The sequence below is a fragment of the Martes martes genome, assembly GCF_963455335.1.
Source record: "Martes martes genome assembly, chromosome: 16".
NCBI lineage: Eukaryota > Metazoa > Chordata > Mammalia > Carnivora > Mustelidae > Martes > Martes martes.
This window is the reverse complement of record NC_137904.1, coordinates 43,853,593-43,878,743: the sequence shown is the minus strand read 5'-3', so window position 1 is coordinate 43,878,743 and position 25,151 is coordinate 43,853,593. Positions and strand designations below refer to the sequence as shown.

The following is a 25,151-nucleotide window of genomic DNA, read 5'->3' as shown; positions in this document are numbered from 1 at the left end:
GACCTACTGAGTCCTATAAAAGGCCAACGGAGATCACCTCTACGGACGGTGTGCTTTTGCTTCGCTCCTCGCTGAGAAAGGGTGGCTCTGGGGTACTGTCGTCATGTCTTTTCAACTTTCTAGTGCATCCAGGCGAGTCTGCTCGCGAGCTGGCCCGGGGCGGCTGTCTGGTGGAGGTCCAGGCTTCGGGGCTGGAAATGTGTACCATGGGTCCGGAGTAGGAAGCAGCTTTTCTTGTACTCTTGGGAGCATTTCTTCTGGAGGAGGTTTCTGTAATGGTGGTGGGGGTGTCTGTGCTGGTTTTCTTGGAAATGAACATGGCCTGCTTTCTGGGAACGAGAAGGTGACCATGCAGAACCTCAATGACCGCCTGGCATGCTACCTAGACCAGGTGCGAGCTCTGGAAGAGGCCAACGTGGACCTGGAGCAGAAAATCAAGGCCTGGTATGAGAAATACGGGCCTGGTTCTTGCCGGGGACTAGACCATGACTACTCGAGATATTTCTCGGTCATTGAGGACCTTAAAAGGCAGGTAAGAAATATGGATTTGCCTACTTTTACTATAGAATTTTGGGTGTACGTAACCTAAAAAAGACAAAATATAAAATGTGCTTAAAATTTTGACAGGATGTAGAATTTGCTCACTCTCCATTCCCAGGGCTTAAAGCAGTGTCTGGGCCCCCCAACCAAAAAAAAATTGTGGGCATTAAAGGCAAATAGTTTCAAACCAGATGTAATTGGCTTGCTGATCATGTATTTAGCTCATATATATATTTTAAAGATTTTATTTATTTATTTGGCAGACAGAAATCACAAGTAGGCAGAGAGGCAGGCAGAGAGAGAGGGAGAAGCAGGCTCCCCGTAGAGCAGAGAGCCTGATGCGGGGCTTGATCCGAGGACCTTGGGATCATGGCCTGAGTTGAAGGTAGAGGCTTTAATCCACTGAGCCACCCAGGGGCCCCTAGCTCAAATATTTTGATCAAGAATAATAAAAGTATCTGTGACTGTAAAAGCTTACACTTTGAAGAAGAAAAAAAAAGTCCAGATTCTTTTCATGTAGAAAAAGTGATACTTGATGGGTTGAGAAGGTAAGAATCACACTGAAGGCGTACCTGGGTGGCTCAGTGGTTAAGCCTCTGCCTTCGGCTCAGGTCATGATCTCCGGGTCCTGGGATTGAGCCCCGCATCGGGCTCTCTGCTCAGCAGGAAGCCTGCTTACCACCCTCCCCCCAGCTCTGCTTGCCTCTCTGCCTACTTGTGATCTCTCTCCCTGTCAAATAAATTAATAAAATCTTAAAAAAAAATAAAAGAATCACACTGAAATCTGGACTCTCCCTTGACTTTCAGCACCTAAATGTTTTGCACAATCTACCCTATTTAGATCATTTCTGCAACCACCTGTAACTCCAGCATTGCTCTACAAAATGACAATGCCAGACTGACCGCTGATGACTTCAGGCTGAAGTAGGTGAAAATAACGTAATTAACTATGATAAAGGTAAATACTACAGTTGGAGTAAAAAACGGTCCTTTTGCTGTAAAAAGCAACGTGTTTTTATGAAGTCAGACTAAATCACTGAAGAAATTAAATGTGCCCTTATAAAAAGAGCTATCATAAATTTTAAACTACATTTTGATTCAACTATGAAGCACAATGGATGATGAAAATTCTGAAGGAACAACTCCTCCAAAATAATCGTCCTAAATCAGTAGGTATTCCAAAGGGGGTCCTCTCTTTGTCAAAGCATTAAGCTTTAGAAGCCTGGATAGATATCCCATCTTTTCTTACCGGATGTCGGAGGAAGTTACGCTTTGCACCTGCCCACAGTCACAAGTCTCAAGCATTTTATTAACCTTTCAGGTATGAAAATGAACTTGCTCTCCACCAGAGTGTAGAGGCCGACATCAATGGTCTTCACAGGGTCATGGATGAGCTGACCCTTTGTACAGCCGACCTGGAGATACAGTTTGAAACACTCAGTGAGGAACTGGCATACCTCAAAAAAAATCACGAGGAGGTAAGGGACCCCGCAGCGTAGCTTCGGATAGTACCTGATTTCGTTCCTCAGGCCCACTGTCCACTTCAGAGCAGCGTGGGAAGATCAGTCAAAAGTCAGCCTTGGGATGCCTGGGTGGCTCAGTCGGTTAAGGTGCTGCCTTCGGCTCCGGTCATGATCCCAGGATCCTGGGATCGAGCCCCACATGGGGCTCCTTGCTCAGCCGGGAGCCTGCTTCTCTCTCCTCCTCTGCCTGCTTGTGTGCTCTCATTCTCTCTCTCTCTGACAAATAAATAAATAAATAAAATCTTTAAAAAAAAAAAAACAAAAACCTCAGCCTTGAGGGTTCATCCCTTTTCCAGGAAATGAAAGTCCTGCAGGGTGCGGCAGGGGGGGATGTGAACGTGGAGGTGAACGCAGCCCCCGGCGTGGACCTAACTGTCCTGTTGAACAACATGCGGGCCGAGTACGAGGACTTGGCGGAGCAGAACCGCAGGGACGTGGAGGCTTGGTTTAACGAGAAGGTACGTCTGCAGCAAATCCCACACCGAGGGCTTGGTCAGTAGACCACCGAGCCAGTCGCTAAACCTTCTGATGATTACACGGCAGAGTGCCTCGCTGCAGCAGCAGATTTCTGATGACGCAGGAGCGGCCACCACAGCCAGAAATGAGCTGACGGAGCTGAAACGCAGTCTGCAGACCTTGGAAATAGAACTTCAGTCCATCGTGGCCATGGTTCGTAGGAGTCACCACTGATTGGAATGTGTGTGTGTGTGTGTGTGTGTATAAGTAAATGAACATCTAATCTATGTAATACAACGAATTACATAGAACTGAAAGTATAAAATGTGGTAAATAATAAGAACGCTGTCCGTAGACATTCCTTCTGACTTGCCAATCCCAATACTTAAAAATCAAACTTTTCTCAATGGAGACAAAAATGGATGTTTTGTTTTGTTTTGTTTTTAAAGAAACCTGGCTTATGCGGATTTTCAACCAAAATGATTTAGACCTTGTACAAATGCTTCTTTCCACCTTGAGAATGTTTCGAATGTGAACATGCTGTTTTATCTGTTACTCATGCAAGTCTTGCTTTATTCTTCCTTCCATAGAAACATTCCTATGAATGCTCCCTGGCCGAGACGGAAGGCAATTACTGCCTCCAGCTCCAGCAAATCCAGGACCAGATTGGGGCAATGGAGGAAGAACTCCAGCAGATCCGCACGGAAACAGAAGGCCAGAAGCTGGAGTATGAACACCTTCTAGATATCAAAATATTTTTAGAGAAAGAAATAGAAACGTACTGCAAATTAATAGATGGAGAAGAAAGGTAAATTTTTTTAAAAAATCATCTCCCATCAACTAGGTTTTCTCGGTAGCCGCATGTACCAATATCCTATGCTAGAATTTCCTACTCTCAGGATCATATTCATCTGTGGTCTTGGGAATTTATTATTGCATCCACGTGAAATGAAAACAGGCAGCCAAATCAAATGTCCAAGTATGTGAAGTGTGTGTATCTATAATAACATAGAGGACATTTAAATACCAAATGTTAAACAATTCCTCTACACCAGGGGGAGAAATCACTTTCTGTGATTTAATGTTGAAGCACACTTCCTGTAACAACACATTCTGTTTTGCTGGTACTTCATTAGTGACCACGCATGCACCCTGCATTGGGTGGGTGATGACATTTTCATCTGAAAGATGAACAATGGCGGTTTCCTTGGGGAAGTCACCATGGCTTATTAGCCAAGGGCAACAGGCCTGGAATTGTAGTCCTGAGCGCAGATCACACCACTGGGTGATTTCGAACACATGGTTTAACCTCTTTAAATCCCGTTTTTCTGGTTGGTAAGATTGTGAGAACACCAAAACCACACTCTTTACCTGGGACCATCGTGTGTCACTATGGAGGTGGAGCGCTCATAAGAGTGGCTTGCACACAGAAGGTACTTGGTAATCAGTGGCAGTTACTAAATGCTTGCCGATGGCACACCACGAGTCCGCACCATCTCATGCATCTTCCAAGGCTACTGTCAGCCCTCTACAACCTATTCTCATAGGAACTCAACTGTGATGTTCCCTCCTTTGAACAAAGCGCTCATTACAGCCCTCATTAGTCCCTTCTTTCATTGCACCTTTCATGCTGTGTTCCAGCTAAATTCTTTTTTTTTTTAAGATTGTATTTATTTATTTGACAGACAGAGATCACAAGCAGGCAGAGAGGCAGGCAGAGAGAGAGGAAGGGGGAAGCAGGCTCCCTGCTGAGGAGAGAGCCCCATGCGGGGCTTGATCCCCGGACGCTGGGATCATGACCCAAGCTGAAGACAGAGGCTTTAACCCACTGAGCCACCCAGGCGCCCCATGTGTTCCAGCTAAATTCTAACATGTTAGCATATACTTTATTTTCAATGGCATAAACTGCTTGTATCATCATTCTATATTTTCTACAGCACCTAGCTCAGCACCTTCTGCACTGTGGCACCCTGAACTTGTTCATTGGCCAGGTGATTGACTACAAGGTCAGAAACTGGAGTCCCCAGATAACAAGACAAAAGAGATGATACCGGTCACGAGGGAATTTCTGATCCTAAACACTCGTTTAATCTCTCCCTTCACCACACTGAAGTCACAAAAGGCTTACTTATAATATCTCTTAAGCATAACGGGAATTTAATCTTACGGAAACTAGAACTCCAAAACTTTTATTCCCAACTCATAGTTATTCTGAGCTTCCTCATGAAAGGGAAAACAATGCAACAATTTACTCTTCTTTTCACAGAAAAGGCAAGCCCGTGTGTTCGAGAGCCAAAGGACGTGGGCCCATACATTCTGAAAATCAAGTCCAAGGTACAGAAGGTTTTTTGGCTTGGCGTAAATCTTTTCAACTTGAGCAATTTATTAAATAAGTCACTTATTTGTAAACTAAATCAAATTGTCCTAAGGTTAATTCTAGTGAATGAAGGAATCAGGAGTCATGATGGCAACTTCTTAATGTATTTTATACTCTTGTAGAATAGACGTGGTCAAATTGTGAAATTTCTGAAATGGGGACTCAATCCCCAAACATTTTTCTTACCTAAAACTTATTATTTTCCCAATTCCAATGCTTTGGTGAAGGAGCTACTGTATTTTAAGCCACAAAAATAGGGCAAGTTGGCATTTAAAAGAAGACAACACTGCCTGCTCCAGGCCAATACTGCCTGATACTTAGGTTGTCTTAATCTGTGTTTTACTTACACCATCAAACACCCATTGTTCTAAAAACAATGGTAAGTATAAGATAGTCCTGGGCCTCGCTAAGCATAGTCTTCAAACACAAGTTTTGTACCTCAGGTTATTGCAAACATTGTTTCTTAGAAGCCTACCGTTAGGACTAAGTACTTTCCAGCCTGTTAAGAATGAGCTCTAAATTTGCATTTATTTTATTTTAGACTCAAAAGAAGAAATTCTTGTCAAAACAGTGGTTGAGGAACTAGATCAACTCGGTAATGTCCTTTCACTGAGGGTCCATTCAGTTGAAGAAAAATCCTCGAAAATAAGCAACATTACAATGGAGCAACGAATACCTTCTAAAGCACCATAGTGAGAAAAGAAGTTATTATTTAAAAAAGAAGAAGAAGAAGAAGACTGTCTTTGCAAAATCCCATTGGCCAAATAACCCAAGGAAATCATTCATGTCGGCTCTTAAAAATGCAAGGGCAAGAATTTGTTTTCCTCTCTTCTCTTTCTCATGTTCTTTCCATGTAATCCTTTTCAGGAGTAGGAAAAATCTTGCTCTGTCTGTTTTGTTTCTATTTCAGGGACTTTTTGGTCATTCATTAAAAATTTTTCTGTTGCAGATTATTTCAGATGAATCTGGTGCTTTTGAGTTTCTACAGTTGATCCCAATGTGACAGTACTAAGGACAGCTCGTAGAATAAAGTGCCTCACACAGTTACATTTACTTCAATTCATGATAAATTGGAAGGAGTACCAGACCTCATCTCTGGTTCCAAATCTGTCCCCAGTCAACCACGTAAATGACTAGATCTCCTTGGGTTTGGGCTTCTGTGGATGGAAAGAGTATCCCCATTGATCACTAGGATTGATTCACTCTTACAATGGTGAGCCTGCATGGGTGATCGGTTAATGTGAGTTTGTTGAATCTGAATCTGCATAGCTGTTTTTCCATTTTGCCGTACATTCATCTCTCTACCCCTACCACAATGGGGAAAGCCTGTTGGTTCAGAATGGTGGAAGAATCCTTAACAACAACAACAAAAATACACGTTCAAGGAACTGACCGACCCCATAGAATCCAGAAGAGAGTCAGGACTTAGAAGAACCAAGTCTGGTGATGAACCAGGCTAAGGGATAAAGCTGAGGGGCAGGGTGATTGACAGGTGAATTTACCATGACACTAATGATGCATAAGCTTCAGGTCCCTCATTAGCACAGGAAGGGCCCTTGCATTTTTTTTGCATAGCCATTTTTGCAAAACTAAGATAATTTTGGCACCACTGGTTAAGTCTGCTTTCTCTTTCCACTCCAATTTCTCCTCCATCGCTCTTTCCCTCATGTCTGGGGCTGATCTATCACATATAAGTTGGGGTGACCATACAACTTATTATCCAAATGTAACATTTGAGGGAGAGTAATGGATGCTATTAACCAGGCATATTAGAAGACATAAGCTGACCTATTGTAGGCATATGGATATAAAGTCACCCTAAGTCAAGAGGATTTGAGATGAAAGTAGTGGGATATATTAATGAGGTTCTCAGCATTTTCATGGGAAGCTTCTAGGAATATCCTCACTGTCCACTGTGCCCATCAGTATCATACCATAAAGGTACAAGGCTGCAAGTTCTGATATGAACAAATCTTATAACACACAGCACCAGAAAATAAATATGTAGATAATAGAAGAGATACAAGGTATGAAGTGTGTCCAGAAGCTAGTCTATGGAAAATCTTTTAAGTCATCAAATGTGTAAAATTGTGGAGAATTCGTTTTCACTAATGCCTACAAAAGACAAAAATCTCCTCCTGTCAGGAATAAATGGGTAATGCAACATATTTATTACTTGTAGTACCACTTTATGCTCTTTATACACAAGAATTTTTTAATAAATTTTAGTTTTTGTGCAATTCCTATAAAAAAATCTTGACATATGACAAGTCCATGGTTATGAAACTTGCATTCTCCTGGGAGTAAGCACAAGGCATATGGCTCATTTTAATGCCCTCTATAGAACGACTACCCCAGAGAAACTATGTGGACAAGCTGATTCATCTTGTGGAGGTCAGCCAACCTCCCTCTTCACCACCTCAATGCCTGCACAATGAGCCCATTGTCAAAGTGGCCATTGTGACAGGTATGAAGTCTATACTTCAGACTCCGTCCCCCCAAGGTTGGTCAAACCACTGACCTGTCATTGGCAGATACAGGAACTGAGCCCTTGAGATGGTACCATTTTTTTAGAAGGAAAACTGACCACATGCTCTCAGGATAACGCTACTGAATCCCTTTATCCTGGAGGGATAAAGTAACAGAAGTAACACTTATTTCATTCAAATATAGGTTTCGCTTTCAGTTCCTATAGTGCCTCTGCCAGCACTACCATCCAAGGACCAAACATTGAATAAGCTTCAGGCCCTCAGAACAGGAACTAGCTCTACCCCCTAGCAATTGGTTTAAAGTCAGAATCGAGAAAGCAAACCCTTTCTGGCTTCCAGAAGGATAAAACAATTGGAGTAAGGCAGTAGCTGAAGGGATAAAAAGCTGAAATTTTTCCAGAACTGATGAAAGACACCAGTGCACAGATTAAGGAAGTCCTACGCATCAAAATAAAATGAAATGCACATGGACCAGATCATACTAAAGCTGAAGACAAGATAAAAAGATCCACATATAGATAAATCATAGTGAAACCACAAAACAATGAAGATAATAGAATATCTTTAAAATCAGACAAATGGGGGGGAAATTATTACCTTCAAATGAGTGTCAACAAGAATGAACGCCAACTTCTCAACAGCAGCAATAGAATCCAAAGGACAGCAGAAGGATATCTTCAATGTGCCGGGAGAAATCCTAAATGGCCAATAAATGTATGAAAATGTTCAACCTCACTAGTGATCAGAGAAATAAAAATTGAAACCACAGGAGATACCATTACACAACTCCCAGCTTGGCAAAACTTTTAAAACATTTGGCACAATTTACCCATTCTACTATTGAATTGCTTCAAGTTTGGGACTACTATGAACAATATTACTATAAACATTCTGTACATGTCACCTACTACATGTGCATGAGTTCTCTAGAACACAGCCCACATATATGCTATCTACAAAAGATTCACTTCAAACATAAATACAGGTAGATTTCATTTTTTTGTTGTGTTGTTTTTTAAGATTTATTTATTTATTTGCCAGAGAGAGAGAGAGAGAGCACAAGCAGGCAGAGGCAGAGAGAGAAGCAGGCTCCCCGCTGAGAAAGGAGCCCAAAGCGGGACTCAATCCCAGGACCCTGGTATCATGACTTGAGCCGAAGGCAGCCGCTTAATCGACTGAGCCACCCAGGCGCCCCTAGATTTCATTTTTATTTATTTATTTATTTATTTGACAGAGATCACATGTAGTCAGAGAGACAGGTAGAGAGAGAGGAGGAAGCAGGCTTCCCACCAAGCAGAGAGCCCGATGTGGGACCTGATCCCAGGACCCTGGGATCATGACCTGAGCCGAAGGCAGAGGCTTTAACCCACTAAGCCACCCAGGCGCCCCTAGATTTCATTTTTTAAATGAAATTTGATTCTATATCAAAGAACTTTAAAAAAGAATACTTAAAAATTTTTCCAAACTACCAAAGCCTTAAATGTGAAATGCAAAATGATTAAACGTTTAGAAAACAATATAGGAAGATATGTGTATGACCTCAAGAATTAGTCATTGCTCAAATAAAAGAATCACAGTCCAAAAATAAAAAGAGTGATAAAGTCAACCTGTTTAACAATGAAATGATAATGGGCTAATATCCAGAATATATAACAAACTCCTACAACTCAACAACAAAAAAACAAACATGATTCTAAAACTGGGCAGAGGACTTGAATGAACATTTCTCCAGGTAAGATACTCCAGTGGCCAGCAAAAACATGAAAAGATGCTCAACATCACACATCATTAAGAAATGCACATCAAAACCACCAAGGGATACCACCTGCTGTGCATCAGGATGGCCACTATCAAGAAAAGAAATAAAAAGAAAAGAACAAATGTTGGTGATGTTGTGGAGAAACTGGAATCCTTGTGCACTATTGATGGGGACATAAAACAGTGCAGCTACTATGGAAGGCAGTATGGTGGTTCCTCAAAAAATTAAAAACAGAATCACCATATGATCTATTCATTCCACTCTGGTGTATATTTCCATGAGAAATGAAAGCAGGGACTCAGATATCTGTACCCCCGTGTTTGTAGTAACATGATTCACAACAGCCAAAAAGCAATACAACCCTAATGTCCATTGACTGATGAGTGGATAAACCAAATATGGTATACATGTGCAACGGAACATCAGTTAGCCTTAGAAAGAAAAGAAATTCTGACACATGCTACAATGTGGTTGAACCTTGAAGACATTGTGCTCAATAAAATAAGCCAGTCACCAAAAGAAAAATAACATATGAATCTACTTATCCCAAGTGCCCAGAACGGTAACTGGCACATAATAGGTGTTTAATAAATATTTGTTAAGTGAATGAATGAATGAATCTGTTAAGTGAATGAACGAATGAACCTCACACCCATAACAAATATTCAAGGAAATTTTGTCCACAAGCCAATTTCCAGATGTTTCAGAAACTTCCAAAATTTTCAGGGTTTTCAACGAATATCTGGAAACCCACACCCAATAAATAATTAGTCTACTGATGACTTTCACCTAAGCTAACCCACCATGAAATAAAAACAGATGAAATATTTCCTTCCAGGTTTGCTTCAGATTTTGCAGGGTCAGGAAATATGTTAATGTCCTTCGGAAGTCCCACAACACATAACAGCAATTAGGGGTGTGTTCCTAATTGCCAAAATGGATAAGAGAAGACAACTATCCCCAAACATAAGCAAGTGTCAACAGAAGATGATGGCATGTCAGCCAAAATGGAAGTTAACTTCCCATTAGGACAGTGCCAAGAGGGAGGTGGAAACCAGGGATTGAAGGACCACTAGGGGGTGGGGGTGGGGGGGAAGGAGTTAACCATTACAGGTCTGTTCTCTACTTCTGTAGAAAAGAACTGTGAAAATAAAAGGAGAAAAAGTCTCAGAAACGTCCATATCTATTAGCATAATAGCCCAAAACCATGACGCCAGGTTTTTATTGTGTGGTGGACTGATGAGTTTTATCTTCTGAGGATGGAAGTCAAGAATGACTCACCTGCAATTTAAGAAGGCAGTAAGGAAACTGACATCGCTCCACCCAGACCCATTTCTCAGATAACCACCAACCTGAGGGCAACTGCCCTCCTACAGAAAGCACCCCAGCTAAGTTAGTTACTAATTAGGAAAAATCATCCAATTATGCTAACTTGCTGAGGCTGGCAAGCCATGTTTTACTCTATGTAGGCAGAATTTCATCCAGAACACACTTGAGAATTGTCTATAAAAAGGCAAACAAAACAGTTGAGACGAGGAGGCACTCTGCTCTGACTCTCTCCAAGACAGCTGTGCAACGCACCTGCCCTGATACCATGTCTCTTCGGCTTTCCAGTGGGTCCCGGAGGGCCTGTCCCCGGGCTACTGCAGGATCGCTCAGGCTCTCCGGCGGGGGGACCAGCTTTGGAGCTGGCAACACTTGTAGCATGCCTGGGATTGGAAGTGGTTTCTCGTGCGCCTTCGGGGGCAGCTCATCAGGAGGAAATGCGGGGGGAAGCAATCTCTGCGCGGGCTTTACGCTGAATGAGGGGGGTCTCCTGTCGGGCAACGAGAAGGTGACCATGCAGAACCTCAACGACCGGCTGGCTTCCTACCTGGAGAATGTGCGAGCTCTGGAGGAGGCCAACGCCGACCTGGAGCAGAAGATTAAGGGCTGGTACGAGAAATTTGGGCCTGGTTCTTGCCGTGGTCTTGATCACGACTATAGTAGATATTTCCCGATAATTGATGATCTGAAAAATCAGGTAAGAAGCTATACTTCACGATCGCATTTACATAGTTTTATTTCTGAATGTTCTTTTCCTTTCTTCACTGAATGCTAAAAACATTGATCATCCCTATGTGTAATTTCTTTTTATTTATTTATTTGTTTATTTATTTTTAAGATTTTATTTATTTGACAGAGATCACAAGTAGGCAGAGAGGCAGGCAGAGAGAGAGAGGAAGGGAAGCAGGCTCCCTGCCGAGCAGAGAGCCCGATGCGGGGCTCGATCCCGGACCCTAAGATCATGACCTGAGCCGAAGGCAGAGGCCTAACCCACTGAGCCACCCAGGCACCCCATTTCTTTTTTTTTTAAAGATTTTTATTTATTTATGTGAGAGAGAGAGTGATGGAGCACAAGCAGAGTGAGGGGCAAAGGGACAGGGAGAAGCAGACTCTTCTCTGAGCAGAGAGTCCCACTCGGGGCTCGATCCCAGGATCCCAGCATCACAACCTAAGCTGAACACTGATGCTTAACTGACTGAGCCATCCAGGCGCCCACCCCCATGTGTAATTTCTTAAAGGGAATTTCAATTTGGCATTGGAAATAAGCATTAAGCAGATTCAGTTGGTGAATCTCATGATAACTAGTCTCATGATAACTAGTAACTAGTAAACTATCTGGTAACTATATTAATTTTTATTATCTAGTAACTGTATTAATTTTTATTATTCCGACTCTGTAATCTTTTTTTTAAAGATTTTATTTATTTATTTATTTATTTGACAGACAGAGATCACAAGCAGGCAGAGAGGCAGGCAGAGAGAGAGGAGGAAGCAGGCTCCCTGCTGAGCAGAGAGCCAGATGCGGGGCTTGATCCTAGGACTCTGGGATCATGACCCGAGCTGAAGGCAGAGGCTTTAACCCACTGAGCCACCCAGGCGCCCCTTCCAACTCTGTAATCTTTAAAAAAAAAACCTTATTTTTTAATTGGTTGTGGTAAATTGCCTTTTAACTGTCAAACTCCCCATTTCCAGATCATTGCTTCTACCACCAGCAACGCTCATGCTGTTCTGCAGATCGATAATGCCAGGCTGACAGCGGATGATTTCAGACTCAAGTAAGTCAACTCAGGGAGTGAAAAAGATACATGGAAATTAACATAAAGCCTTGGATTGAATTTATTTCTTGAGCCCTCCATTAAATATGACAAACTCTTATTCCAACCCTGGTAAAACACTTAGATTTAAAATAAACAGAATGTAAAAATGAAATGAAATGAAATGAAATGAAATGAAATAAATGCTACTTTTTAAAAATATTTTGGCTATAAGACATAAAGTACAAACTGCAATAAAAGCAGTGTCCAACCCCCTAGTTCATTTTCTGCCAAAGAAATGCCTCAAATTAAAGAAAGCAATTATTCTTACGCAGTAGAATTTGAAAATGTCTCTTGTGGCCAAATCTGCCATTTCAAAATTCCAGAATTCTAGCTCTTGATCATTGATTGGTGACTACTTCTTTCACCATATGACATACTGGAAAATCATTCATATTCCTTAAGGTATGAAAATGAGCTGGCTCTTCACCAGAGTGTGGAGAGTGATGTCAATGGGCTGCGCAGAGTTCTGGATGAAATCACCTTGTGCAGAACGGACCTGGAGATTCAATATGAAACCCTCAGTGAGGAGATGACTTACCTGAAAAAGAACCATAAAGAGGTAAGAACTGCCGAAGTGCATTTTGCTATCCCTCTGCAGACACCATCCATCTGGTGGAAGACAATGGGTTTGACTTCTTAGATAAGAAATTGGTACTAGATACCTACTGTCAGATGGGCAATGAGGCATGAGTTGTCTTGAGAAATGGCAAAGTATTTGCACAGATTCACCCTTGCTAAGCTAAGCAGGGTCGAGCCTGGTTAGTACTTGGATGAGACACCCTTGCTCTCTCATCAGGTTTCCCATGGGAAAAAAAGAAAAAAGAATCCTGTTTTCAGATCAATCAGGTTTACAAGCATAGTATTTGGCTAGATAATTATAGCTAAGTTAAAATGGGACAGTTAAGAGATTACATCTAATTACATAAAATAAATATACTTACCGTAAGGACATCCTAAGAAAACTTGATCTAAATTCCGATATGATAGTGGCAGTTTCAAAACAGTTAAAACATTTACTTTGTACATACATTAAATACATACACTTAATATTAATGCATATTCTTAATAGGTGTGTCTATAAAAATAGTGAGACTGAAAATAAATTGTTACATCAAAATCTTTTCTTCCAAACAAAGAGTATACTTCAAAGCAGTCACTGTTGGAAGCTAGATCCTAAAATCGGATCCTACAGCCACTATGCCAGACACATCTTTGGAACTGCTTTTAGAACCACTGTTTTCTGGGGGGAAAAAAAAACTTTATTCTTTGAAAATGAACTTGATCTTTTTAAACAGCCGAAAGGCTTCTACAGTCAAGCCAAATACTTAAAGCAGGAGACCAGGCTAAAAATGCCACTTGATTAGTCATGAGCCTGTCTTATAAAAATAGCTACTCAAAGAACAACATTTCTATGGTTCAAGCATGGATATAGCCCATGGTAATTACTCAATAAAGTTTTGATAAATTGAATGCCACTGATTTTTTTTTTTTTAATGCCTCACTTAGAAGCAAACCCACATGTATCTCTTCTATCTTTTTCTGCTTGAACTGGGGAAGTGAAGTCCTCTGAAGTAAAAACCACATCTGACGGTAGAGCAGATCTGGGGCTACAGGGAGGAAAGAATGCTAGAATCCCTCGAGGGACTTGGGGCAGGAAGGAAAGAAAACCTCATTATTGATCGTCATAAGGACCAATGCAAACCCAGGACGTGGGTGGGGAGGAGAGTTTTCAGCAGTAGAGACAGAAGCCGACCCGTAGGATTTTCAGTGCACACAGTGTTGGCAGTGAGGGCTGCCAACCACAGTCTGAGAGAACCACCTCACACCATCGCAGCAGTACACCCTGCAGATGGAACCGTGTGTGGACTTGGACTGCAAGACCGACTCCAACTTCTACGGTGATGACAATTATCATAATAACTAGCATTTATGTAGCATTTATACACCAGGTATATTGTTGGTCATGTTACTAATAGTTCCTTCACCCCTTTCAACCACCCAGACAAGGTTTTTTGTTTGTTTTTTTAAAGATTTTTATTTATTTATTTGACAGATAGAGATCACAAGTAGGCAGAGAGAGAGGGGAGGAAGCAGGCTCCCCGCCGAGCAGAGAGTCCGATGCGGGGCTCGATCCCAGGACCCTGAGATCATGACCCGAGCTGAAGGCAGAGGCTTTAACCCACTGAGCCACCCGGGCGCCCCCAGAGAAGGGTTTTTATCCTCAACTTTCAGATAACCATTTCGAGATTCAAAGAAGTTAAGCAAACTTTCTCAAGTTCACCCAACCACTCTGAGGCAGAACCAGAATTCACATAGAGCTGGGCCTGACACCAGCTGTCCCTGTGTAAGGGTCACAGGTTCTTAAACAGCTAGGAATCCTATAGAGGATGGTGTCCTTCCTTTATTACTGGTAAATAGACAAATATATTAGTATAAATAAATATATACACATAAGTATTTATTATTATTACTCATAATAATAATAAGTATTATTTCAGTTGTTCAGAATGACTCAGACTCAGCCCCTCACCCCTTTTCACGCTGTGTTCAGGCTCTAGCTGAGCCAAGAACACATCAAAGCTGCTTGCTAAGCGGATTCGAAGACCAGTCCACCAAGGGGGAGACATTTCGGCTGTAAATGGCTAGAATAAGCGATGGTGGATAATTCCTTTTAAATATCTGAAGGATTTCCATTCAGAAAGGGAATTAAGACTTTCTATGCAACAGAACTAAAACCAGTGAATTGAGGTCATAAAAACGGGATTTGGGTTCGCCGCATGGGAGAGCTCTGCAGCAACTGAAAAACTCTCATGATGAAGCAGGCTGCTTCGTGAGATGGGAAATATAAGAAGTAGAGGAGGGTCATTGCACATCTGGGGCTGAACTCTAAGAACCCTTTCAAAGCTGAGCCTCTTGACTTTCTATGAGATCCCTGCACACCTGAGCTGCACACTTTTCTGCCTCTAGGAAATGCAGGTCCTGCAGTGCGCGGCCGGCGGGAACGTGAACGTGGAGATGAACGCGGCGCCCGGCGTGGACCTCACGGTCCTGCTGAACAACATGCGGGCCGAGTACGAAGCCCTGGCCGAGCAGAACCGCAGGGACGCGGAGGCCTGGTTCAACGAGAAGGTGAGTCCTGTCGAAAAAAATGACCCCTCTGCGTCTTAGGGATGGTCGTGAAACTAAGACTTCCCCTTCACGCCTACCTTTTCAGAGTGCTTCTTTGCAACAGCAGATCTCTGAGGACGTTGGGGCCACGACCTCAGCCCGGAACGAACTGACCGAAATGAAGCGTAATCTCCAAACATTGGAAATTGAACTTCAATCTCTCTTAGCCACGGTATGAAAAGGACGATTTCTTACCATCTCCCAGAGTATCGTTTTAAATATGTGCCAGTTGGTTTTAAAGCCCTTCGCCCTGGCGAGAATATATCCACAGGTATATTTACGCAATTAACCTAGAACATAAGAACAGGATTTTACATAGAACAACTAAACAGCGACATTAATGTCTCTGGCTTATTCCACCCAAAAGAGAGATGTGCTCTTTCTTAAGAACGCTATAGAGACTTCTTCACCATGTGTCCATGGGAAATCTAACACAGTTGGAGACAAAACTAACAAGAGAAGAAAGTCACCTATCGGAGCAAATTTCTGCGTATCTCGGGTTCTGCATCTCTGGTTCGTTCTTGTTTCCTGACAGAAACACTCCCTGGAGTGCTCCCTGACCGAGACCGAAGGCAACTACTGTGCACAGCTCGCCCAGATCCAGGCTCAGATCGGGGCCCTGGAGGAGCAGCTGCACCAGGTCAGAACCGAGACGGAGGGCCAGAAGCTGGAGTACGAGCAGCTCCTCGACATCAAGGTCCACCTGGAAAAGGAGATCGAGACCTACTGCCTCCTCATCGGTGGAGAGGATGGGTAGGTGACATAATCTACAGGAAAGATGTCCTGAGGTCCCTGGATCTGGGCTTAGATCCCTGGAAAGTGAGCATAAACTGACATGACTGCATTCATTATCATGAATGCTAAACATGAAACATAACACGTGACCACCAAGATACAAATTAACAACATCTTACAAAACCAAAATTGGACAAGCCCTATGTTCAAGGTATGACAATTAAAATTATCACCTCTTGGGACACTGGGTGGCTCAGTGGGTTAAGCGTCTGCCCTCAGCTCAGGTCATGATCCCAGCATCCTAGGATCAAGCCCTGCATCAGGCTCCTTGCTCGGTGGGAGGCCTGCTTCTCCCTCTGCCTGTTGCTCCCCCTGCTTGTCCTCTCTCTCTCTTTAAAAAAATTTTAAAAATCACCCCTTGATGCTAAAGCAGAATAGTTCCAGCTGTGTAACCCACTGCAACTGTTCTCACCAAACAGCTAAAGAAAATGCAAGGGTGCATCCAGAATTGAAAAGGTTCTCTCTAGGGTGGGCCTGAATGGCTCAGTTGGTTGGGAGTCCAGCTATTGATGTCAGCTCAGGTCGTGATCTCAGGGTCATGGGATCAAGCCCCACATGGGGCTCTGTGCTGAGTGTGGAGCCTGCTTGAGATTCTCTCTCCTTCTCCCCGCTCCCCCCATCCATGCACTTGTACTCTCTCTAAGATAAATAAATACAATCTTTAAAAAGAAGAAAGAAGGAAAGAAAGAAAGAAAGGAAGGAAGGAAGGAAGGAAGGAAGGAAGGAAGGAAGAAAGGGTTCTCTTTAAATCATTCTCTTTTGTGAGTTTCCCACAATATGTGTTCACAGGGCTTGCAAGTCTGGAGGTTACAAGTCTAAAGACTATGGATCTGGAAACATGGGAAATCAAGTCAGAGGTAATTAAAACGAAATTCTGTTTTTATGCTGAACTATTTCATTTGCAATGTCCAGCTTGGTTGTTTTTATATTCCCAGAGCTTAGTAAGAATAGATAACAATAAAGATTTATAGTACACATATCAGCATGTGCTGGATGTCTAACTTTGGTGATATGTGCTAATTCTAAACAAAGTAATATGTCACCAGCCTTTTAGCTAACCAAGAAATCAAAATTCACCAAAAATTCATCTATTTGTGCTTACTGCCTAGTCCTTCCTATTAAAAATGCTGTTATTCCTTTAATTGATATAATTTCTTATTCATCTTTTTTTTTTTCAATTTTTTCATTGTGGTAAAATACACAGAACATAAACTTTACTGTCTTAGGTGCCGAGGTGGCTCAGTTGTTAAGCATCTGCCTTCGGCTGAGGTCATGTTCCTGGAGTCCTGGGATCAAGTCCTGTGTTGGGCTCCCTGCTCAGCAGGGAGTCTGCTTCTCCCTCTGACCCTTACCCCATTGTGGGCTCTCTCCCTCTCAAATAACTTTACTGTCTTAACCATTTTCAGGGGGCAGTTCAGTGGCATTAAGTACATTCATATTGTGGTGAAACCAGCAACACCATCCATCTCTAGAACTCTTTTCATCTTGCTCTCTAACTAGTAAACAATAGCTCCCCATTCCTTCTTCCTTCCAGCCCCTGGCAAACACCATTCTACTTCTCTCTCTACACATTTGACTACTCCTGGTCCCTGGTAGAAGTAGACTCACACAGCATTTGTCTTTTTTCTGATAACTTCTTTCACTGAGCATCATGTCTTCAAGATTTATCCATGTGTAGCATGTGTCAGAATATCCTTCCTTTTGAAGGCTGAATAATATTCCATTGAATTATATGCCATATTTTATCTGTTCATCCTTTGGTGGACACTTGGGCTGCTTCCACATTTTAACTAACAGGATCTTATTCATCTTTTTTCAACTCTCTAAAATCTCCTTTTAAATTTTAATTCTTAGATCTGGCCAAAGCCATAGTGGTTAAGAAAGTTCTTGAGGAAGTGGACCAACGCAGCAAAATACTTACCACCAGGCTCCACTCCCTGGAAGAGAAATCTCAAAACAATTAATTTATGACACAAGAGAGAGCACATGCCAAATGCTCTCTAGGAAGAGAGAGCATTATGTCTGGAAAAGTGAGCAAGCCTAAGAAAAAAATGCCTGTCCTGTTTTCTTTCTGTTACTGAAGTATAAGCGCTGTGTGGGCAATCAATAGAGGTTTCTCCCCCATTCATCCGACAGAATATCACATGCAAATTTGATGAGTCATTTGATAGCCCTACAGAAAATGTTGTCAGTCCTTTGTATTCAATAAACCTTCTTCCTTTAGCAAGTTACCACTGGTGGTCTTGTCTTATCTTCAAACTGCTCATGTCTGTGGTACAGATGTATGAACACCTAACAACATTTAATTTATATGACAATTTTTACAGAAAGTTGACAGGCTTCCACCTAGATTTTCATGAGGCTTTCCCAATAACTCAAAATAAGATAAACTCAAAAGGAATAAAAATATTTCCAATTAAATCTCCAGTCTGCCTTGCTGTGATATAATAACAAGCCTCTTCTCTTTCATAATAGCTACAATGTATACAATTCAGGTTCATCTGTAAAATAATAACGTTACTTCTCTCCAGTGGTTATGGTAAAGATTAAACAAGTAAATTATTGGATATGCTCTTAAGGAACAAGCATTCAATAAATGCTAACTCAGTTTTTCATATTCGATATTTATAATGATGAATTTTCAAATCTCATTTCCTTTTTTGAATATGTATTTAAACAATATTTCAAGTACAGGGAGTAAAGTGAAAGTTCTGGTTTAGAATTCAAGTTCTATTAATGGAGTCATTCACTTGTATTACAACGTATGCTTGATACTTACAACTCTCTTGACCAATGGATTCATCTCTAGTAAAAGGACGTAAACCAGATGAACTGAAAACATGATTTTCTCAGATCAAATATTGTCCCTAGATACTCTGTTGACTCTCAGTCCTCTATGGATGGATTGTCCATATTATAATCCATCCACGAAAATTTGATTTCAGGCTTCATCTGAAAATTAAGCAGAAAAGACACTGGGATTCTTCAAAGACACTAGAATTATCCTTGAATTACTTTTATTATTTTCTTCTAATGAATCTTAGCCAGAGGCCACTAGAGTCAAAATGCCTAACAGTATCCTCCATCAGATTATATGAAACAAAACATTATAGTCTAAGAAAAAATTCCACTTAGAAAAAATATCTCGTAATTACCTAAATGCTGAAGGAAATTATACCGCCTTTCCCACCTATCATCAAATCCTACCTCGTTAAAGTGATGCTGCCAAATGTAAATTCTGACAACAATGGTATACATTTGTTAAAATTTATAGCTCCATACCCATAAAAAGGCAAATTTTAAAATTTCTGTCAATTACACCTACTGGGAGCTGTTTGTCCATCTCAGGAGATACAGTTCTGTACATCTCTTCCCAACTCCCCACCTAGTGATGTCACCGTGGTAGCTTGAAATCAGCCATGGAGAACATATTTACACCAGAGAAATCACCTAACACTACAAATCAGGACTTCTTCCTCCCTCGAGAGTTGGTTACTAAATATTTACCAGCACATCACTTGTTGCTCCTCAATAAAAAATGACTTAAAAAAAAAAAAAAACCCACAACGTTCTACTGAGCATGAAGCCCGAAATGGGGATCGATCTCACAACCCTGAGATCACAACTTGAGCCAAAATCAAAAGTCAGAAGTTTAACCAACTGAGCCACGCAGGCGCCCCAACACAAAGATTAATGTTTTAGTATGTGACCTCTATGATCTGGCCCTGCTTATCCTTCCATTCTTATCTTACACTCTGACCCTCAACCTCAGTTCTAACCATATTGTCCTTTATTTTATCCCTTAAATACAAGTTCATCCTGCCTCAGAGCCTTTGTACTAACTGTTCCCTCTGCCTGAAATGCACTTCCCCCCAATCTCCCTATGCCTGGTTCCTTTTTATCACTCCCATCAAAGGAGCTGCTTCTCACCACTCTAGCCAAAGTCTCTGATATATAGCCCTGTCTTATCTCCTTGAGAACATTCATCACCATACAAATTATCTTGTTTGCTGTTCCTTCCTCTGAACTAGAACGTGAACTCGATAATGACAGGGATGTCATCCATTTTGTTCAAGATCATATTTCTAGCATGTAGAACAGTACTTAGCATGTGGTAGGTACACATTAAATATTTGCTGAATGAATGCATTTATTTTTAAAATTTATTTATTATTTGAGAGAGAGTGCATGCAAGAGAGCAAAAGCTAGGGGAGGGACAAAGAGAGAGAGAGAAGCAGACTCCCCACTGAGCAGGGATCCTGACACGGGGCTCAGGCCCAGGACCCAGAGATCATGACCTGAGCTAAAATTAGGCACTTAACTGACTGAGCCACCCAGGCACCCCTGAATGAACGCATTTAAAATGAGAGGTAATTTTTTCCTAAAGTAAACATTTTCATTTAACATACACAGGAAAAAAAATGCAAGATCATAGGCATACTGCTCAACAAATTTTATTAAATGTACAAACCCATGTAACCACTGTCTGGATCAGGAAATGGAAAATTAAGCCCCTAGAACCACCCTTTCCTGCCTTGTCCCAGACACTGTCCATAGTCCCCTCCCCAAAGATAACCACTCTCCTGATTTCTCGTGCTACAGGTCAGTGTCACCTGTCATAGAACTTCATATCCATGTAATAATGCAGTATTTACTCCTTTGTGCCTGGCTTAGTTCACTCAACATATTTTTGAGATTCATTCACGTTGTTGCAATAGCTAAAGTTTGTTAATTTTCAGTGCTGTGTAGTATTTCATTTTATAAATAAACTGCTGCTCTGCATTAGCACTCTGCATTAGCAGTGGAACTCTGCTGTTCATGGGCACTTGTGTCCAGTTTTAGCCTGTGATGAGTGATGTAGTGGTAAGACATTTGTATGTATTTCTTTTGCTGAAAAGCCAGGAGGAATATTTTTAGATCAGAAACATATATCAGACTAAAGTCGGTTATTGAAACTATAAAAGGTCACATCTGTGATAAGTTCAGATGTTTCCTCCTTAACTTATCTGGCAGCTTTCAAAGGGAGGAGAGCTTATAAGACACGTTTTTTTACCATCTCCAACAGCTGCAAAGCTCATACCTTGTATCAGCTTGGTGCCCAAGAAGTGTTCCAGCAGTGAGTTTTTGTAGAGTGACCACCTTTGCCTCAAAGAGGGGATTCGGCCCCCTGGGAACGGGGGCATAGTATGTCCACTAGAAGGACCAAGGTCCTCCACTCCTATGTCCTCCAGGGTGATGGGCCTAGGATATCTTGCCAGAGCCAGGCTCCCACTTGAGATGAAATACCAGGTATATGCATCAAGGACAGAGAGTTGATAAGCTTCGGTGAAAGAAAATTCATAGTAAAGGGATAAGGAGAGAGCTGGGAGTGTAAATGTAGCATGGTTTGGTTTGCATACAAAAGACATTATCCTAGCTGAGTACTCTGCTACCTCTAAGAGTTGGCCAGCCCTGGGCCAGCAAGCTGTTTAAGATGTCAAAACATCTGGGCACCTGGGTGGCTCAGTTGGTTAAGCATCTGCCTTTGGCTCAGGTCGTGATCCTGGGGTCCTGGGATGGTGAAGGTGTGGCCCGATGGTGAAGACTCCTACTCATCCTTCTGGGAGAAGCCCTTCTCCAAACACTCACTCCGTGGCACTCAGGTCCATATCCTTGCTCTGTGTTATCATTGCCTATTTCCCATCTAACTCATGATTTGGCCGACTGTAAGGAAGCTCTTGAGAGCAGGAGCTATTTAAGTCATCCCTGAATCCTTAGCACCTAGCACAGGACCAAACTCAAGAGCTGAATGAATGAATAATGTGACTCAGGCCTGTACCAAAACAATTCAAATTAGCGTCTAAGGCCTAAAAGGAATTTAAATAATGAGTCACTGGTATTGTCAACTGCCAAAATCTCGGATCATTTCAACCTGTACCACGCTTCACATAATACATAACCAAAAGGCATCTATGAAAATGAATTTGGTTTTTGTGCAAGAGAATCAGGTCATCAGTTTGGGGGATGGAGGTTGTACAAGAGTTTTCCTGAGATAATTTAAGCAAAACATGTGCCCAGGACCTGTATTGTAACAAGATACCATTCTATAATAACCTAGAATGATGATCGCCCAGGTAACGTAATAAAGCAGTGATCCTTGATTCTGTTCAGTGTATGTCCTCTTTGGAATGAGCATGAAGACAGCACGCCAGCCCCAGGGAAGTGCTGATATGCACACTCCTCCCCCACTCCTGCTTAAGACTGTTATTAGGAAATGTTGCCTGTAGGGCTTCTGCAGGCGATGCCCTGTACCAGGGGTCCGGCCCACGCTCCACCACCCAAGCTGCTTGCCCAAGAGAGGAGGCACATTTTCTGGGTTGTACAAACTTACCAGGAGTAGAGTAGTGATGGTGCATGTCATGAAAATACCAAAATATTTCATAGGACTGTAAGTAACCACTGCCCAGAGACCTCCCCCCACCCCTCAACTGCCTTCAACTACGGCTCCAGTTCTTTCTCCATGAGTCACTCCCCGCCACCCAGTGACTAAGCATGTGATGGCGGCAGAGGCCTCTAGGACCCCACTGCAGACTTGCTCCAGACTCGGTGCTCATCAGTGCCCATGCCATAATGATTGTTAAGTATTTTAAACAGCACACCCGGTTTTAGCCCTTTTCCTTTGCCTGTTTCTTTGTTTCCTTGTGTACATCCATAGAAAAGCCCTCAGGAGCCATTTATAGGCTCAGGAATGGTCTGTTGGACCATATAAAACCATATTCCACAATTCCGGGTGGTCAGTTGCCAGGGCACAAAAAAGTGACCAGACCAAGAGCTCTGTGACAACTCAGACCGGAGCTGAGTGGTCCTGGCAGGTCAGAGCAGCCTGGTTTATACCTTCTCCTTCTATTCATCTCATCCAACGAACGTATCAAACTAAAGACACACACAGGCTCTAACTTGCTTGTTTGAGAAGGCAGCATCAAAGCACAGTAAAAGGGTCAGGCCCTGAACTGCCTGAATGCAAAATAATTTCTACCTATTTCTAGCTGTGTGGGGCTTTTTAAAGATATTTATTTGTTTGTTTGTTTATGTGAGAGAGAGAGAGAGCACAAGCATGGGGAGCAGCAGGCAGAGGGAAGAGCAGGCTTCCTGCTGAGCAGGGAGCCGGATGCTGGACTCAATCCCAGGACCCCGGAATCATGACCTGAGTCAAAGGCAGATAGATGCTCAACTGACTGAGCCCCCCAGGGACCCCCCAGCTGTGTGTTTTTGACAAAGTTATCTAACTGCCCTATCCCTCCATTTCCTTACCTGTAAAATGGTGATAATAATGGTAACAATTCCTTCAGAGGGTTGTTACAAGGAGTAAATATTCAATTTATATAGGTTGAAAAGTGTTTGGTTCATATTAAGCCCTCAATAAATGTGGCTAGTATAATGAAGAAGTAAAGATGTAAAAATTAAGTTCATGATATCCAAGAACTTTAATGATGTAGGAAAACATAGAGATGGTCAAGTCCACATTTCCCCCAAAGGCTTCAGAGTCCCCAATGGGATTCCGAGTCACCCACGGTACTCAGAATGAGAGAGAGAATGGTATCAGTCCTTTCAAAGGTGAACAATAATTCTCCCTACTTTTCGATAAGACAATGAATTTAATAAATCAGCCAACTAAAACAAAAGCATTCAGGAAAAAAAAATGACCTAATTCCAATGAGTGCATTGGCAAAATGGCAAGTCTGTAAAGAAAACACAGGGCACAGCTCCCGATCCTATCCTTTGTGAAGCTCATGCCTGCAGGAACACGGCACCCAGCAGGGCCAAGATGTTCCTGTTCAGGTGGGAGGTACAACCTGGCACGGTGGGTAACATGCTAGAACACATGTCTCAGGCAAGAAGCAGCAGAAAGCTCTCCATAAAGGAAAAAAGAACATCACTGCCTTGATTCATTAGAGCTCTCTCGCTGCCTGACATAAAAAGGGGCTTATTTATACACAGTACTGAGAGAACATAGCTATAGACTTGTAATTGTCCAGGAAATTTAATAACTTTGAAACATAAAAATACATATAGGTATCAGAGAAGTCTCCTTAACACTTACACACTAATTTTTCTAATTCTTTAACCCCTACCTCTGAAACTACATACAGACCTTATCCACCATAATTTAATGCTCTGCATTAGGCTGCACATAATCTCAAGTCTCAAGATGCTACAAGACTTGGAAGTTGTATGGGAAAATGAAAAAGGAAACAAACACCCTTTCCTCTCTTCCTGGAGCTCTGCTCTGCGGAGGTGTGTTGGGGGCCCCAAGGCCATCCTCAGGTTCAATGATTCCCCAGAAGGACTCGCAGAACTCAGAAAAGCTGTTATATTCATGGTTATGGTTTTTTTTTTAAGATTTTATTTATTTATTTGACAGAGAGAGATCACAAGTAGGCAGAGAGGCAGGCAGAGAGAGAGGAGGAGGCAGGCTCCCCACCGAGCAGAGAGTCTGATGTGGGGCTTGATCCCAGGACACTGGGATCATGACCTGAGCCGAAGGTAGAGGCTTTAACCCACTGAGCCACCCAGGCACCCCATGGTTTTTTTTTTTATAGTGAACAGATACAGATTAAAATCCAGGTATAGAAGAGATGAAGCACAGTAGAATCGTATAAATTGGGACTTGCTTCTCCCAGAAATGACTTGTGACAACATACCATTTTTCCAGTAAGAGAAACTCACAAAACCTTGATGTCCAGTGTTTTTATGGGGGGTCAGTTATGTTGCCAGGGGGACCCATGTGACACACCTTAGTTACTCAATTTCCAGCCCCTTCACAGGCCACGCTGATATAGGGTAGCCCAAGGACCCCACCAGAAATCCCATTGTTACATAAACTCTCCGGCATCTAGAAAGACCTTCTAATCAGGCAGGCTC

The 25,151-nt window shown here is 42.2% G+C and overlaps 2 protein-coding genes across 6 annotated transcripts; both read left to right on the top strand.

Annotated features, from left to right (window-relative positions):
* Nucleotides 1-7,137, top strand: LOC308357056 (keratin, type I cytoskeletal 26-like). Its single transcript, XM_080826536.1, has 8 exons — nt 1-532; nt 1,382-1,464; nt 1,862-2,018; nt 2,360-2,521; nt 2,607-2,732; nt 3,110-3,327; nt 4,786-4,853; nt 5,438-7,137. The coding sequence occupies exons 1-8, from the start codon at nt 104-106 to the stop codon at nt 5,587-5,589; spliced, it is 1,395 nt and encodes a 464-aa protein (XP_080682662.1). The 5' UTR covers nt 1-103; the 3' UTR covers nt 5,590-7,137.
* Nucleotides 7,138-10,460: 3,323 nt separating this feature from the next.
* KRT25 (keratin 25) lies at nt 10,461-22,395 on the top strand. 5 transcript variants are annotated; one of them, XM_080826439.1, is made up of 8 exons: nt 10,461-11,167; nt 12,163-12,245; nt 12,690-12,846; nt 15,255-15,416; nt 15,502-15,627; nt 15,991-16,208; nt 17,040-17,107; nt 21,784-22,395. In XM_080826439.1, exons 1-8 carry the CDS (start codon nt 10,739-10,741, stop codon nt 21,810-21,812), a joined length of 1,272 nt encoding a protein of 423 aa, XP_080682565.1. In that variant the 5' UTR covers nt 10,461-10,738; the 3' UTR covers nt 21,813-22,395. The 5 variants fall into 5 exon arrangements, with proteins under 5 accessions (XP_080682565.1, XP_080682562.1, XP_080682564.1 ...); XM_080826436.1 differs by lacking the exon at nt 21,784-22,395 and adding an exon at nt 18,105-19,795 and having other exon boundaries at nt 10,471-11,167; XM_080826438.1 differs by lacking the exon at nt 21,784-22,395 and adding an exon at nt 18,105-18,672 and having other exon boundaries at nt 10,473-11,167; nt 15,523-15,627.
* The last annotated feature ends 2,756 nt before the right edge of the window (nt 22,396-25,151 follow it).

Coding starts and splice junctions, on each gene's coding strand:
- KRT25 (XM_080826435.1), top strand. CDS start 10,739: ATGTCTCTTCGGCTTTCCAGTGGGTCCCGGAGGGCCTGTCCCCGGGCT. Junction 11,168..12,162: donor TTGATGATCTGAAAAATCAG/GTAAGAAGCTAT, acceptor CCCCATTTCCAG/ATCATTGCTTCTACCACCAG. Junction 17,108..17,476: donor CATGGGAAATCAAGTCAGAG/GTAATTAAAACG, acceptor TTACTGTCTTAG/GTGCCGAGGTGGCTCAGTTG.
- LOC308357056 (XM_080826536.1), top strand. CDS start 104: ATGTCTTTTCAACTTTCTAGTGCATCCAGGCGAGTCTGCTCGCGAGCT. Junction 3,328..4,785: donor TTAATAGATGGAGAAGAAAG/GTAAATTTTTTT, acceptor TTCTTTTCACAG/AAAAGGCAAGCCCGTGTGTT. Junction 4,854..5,437: donor TTCTGAAAATCAAGTCCAAG/GTACAGAAGGTT, acceptor ATTTTATTTTAG/ACTCAAAAGAAGAAATTCTT.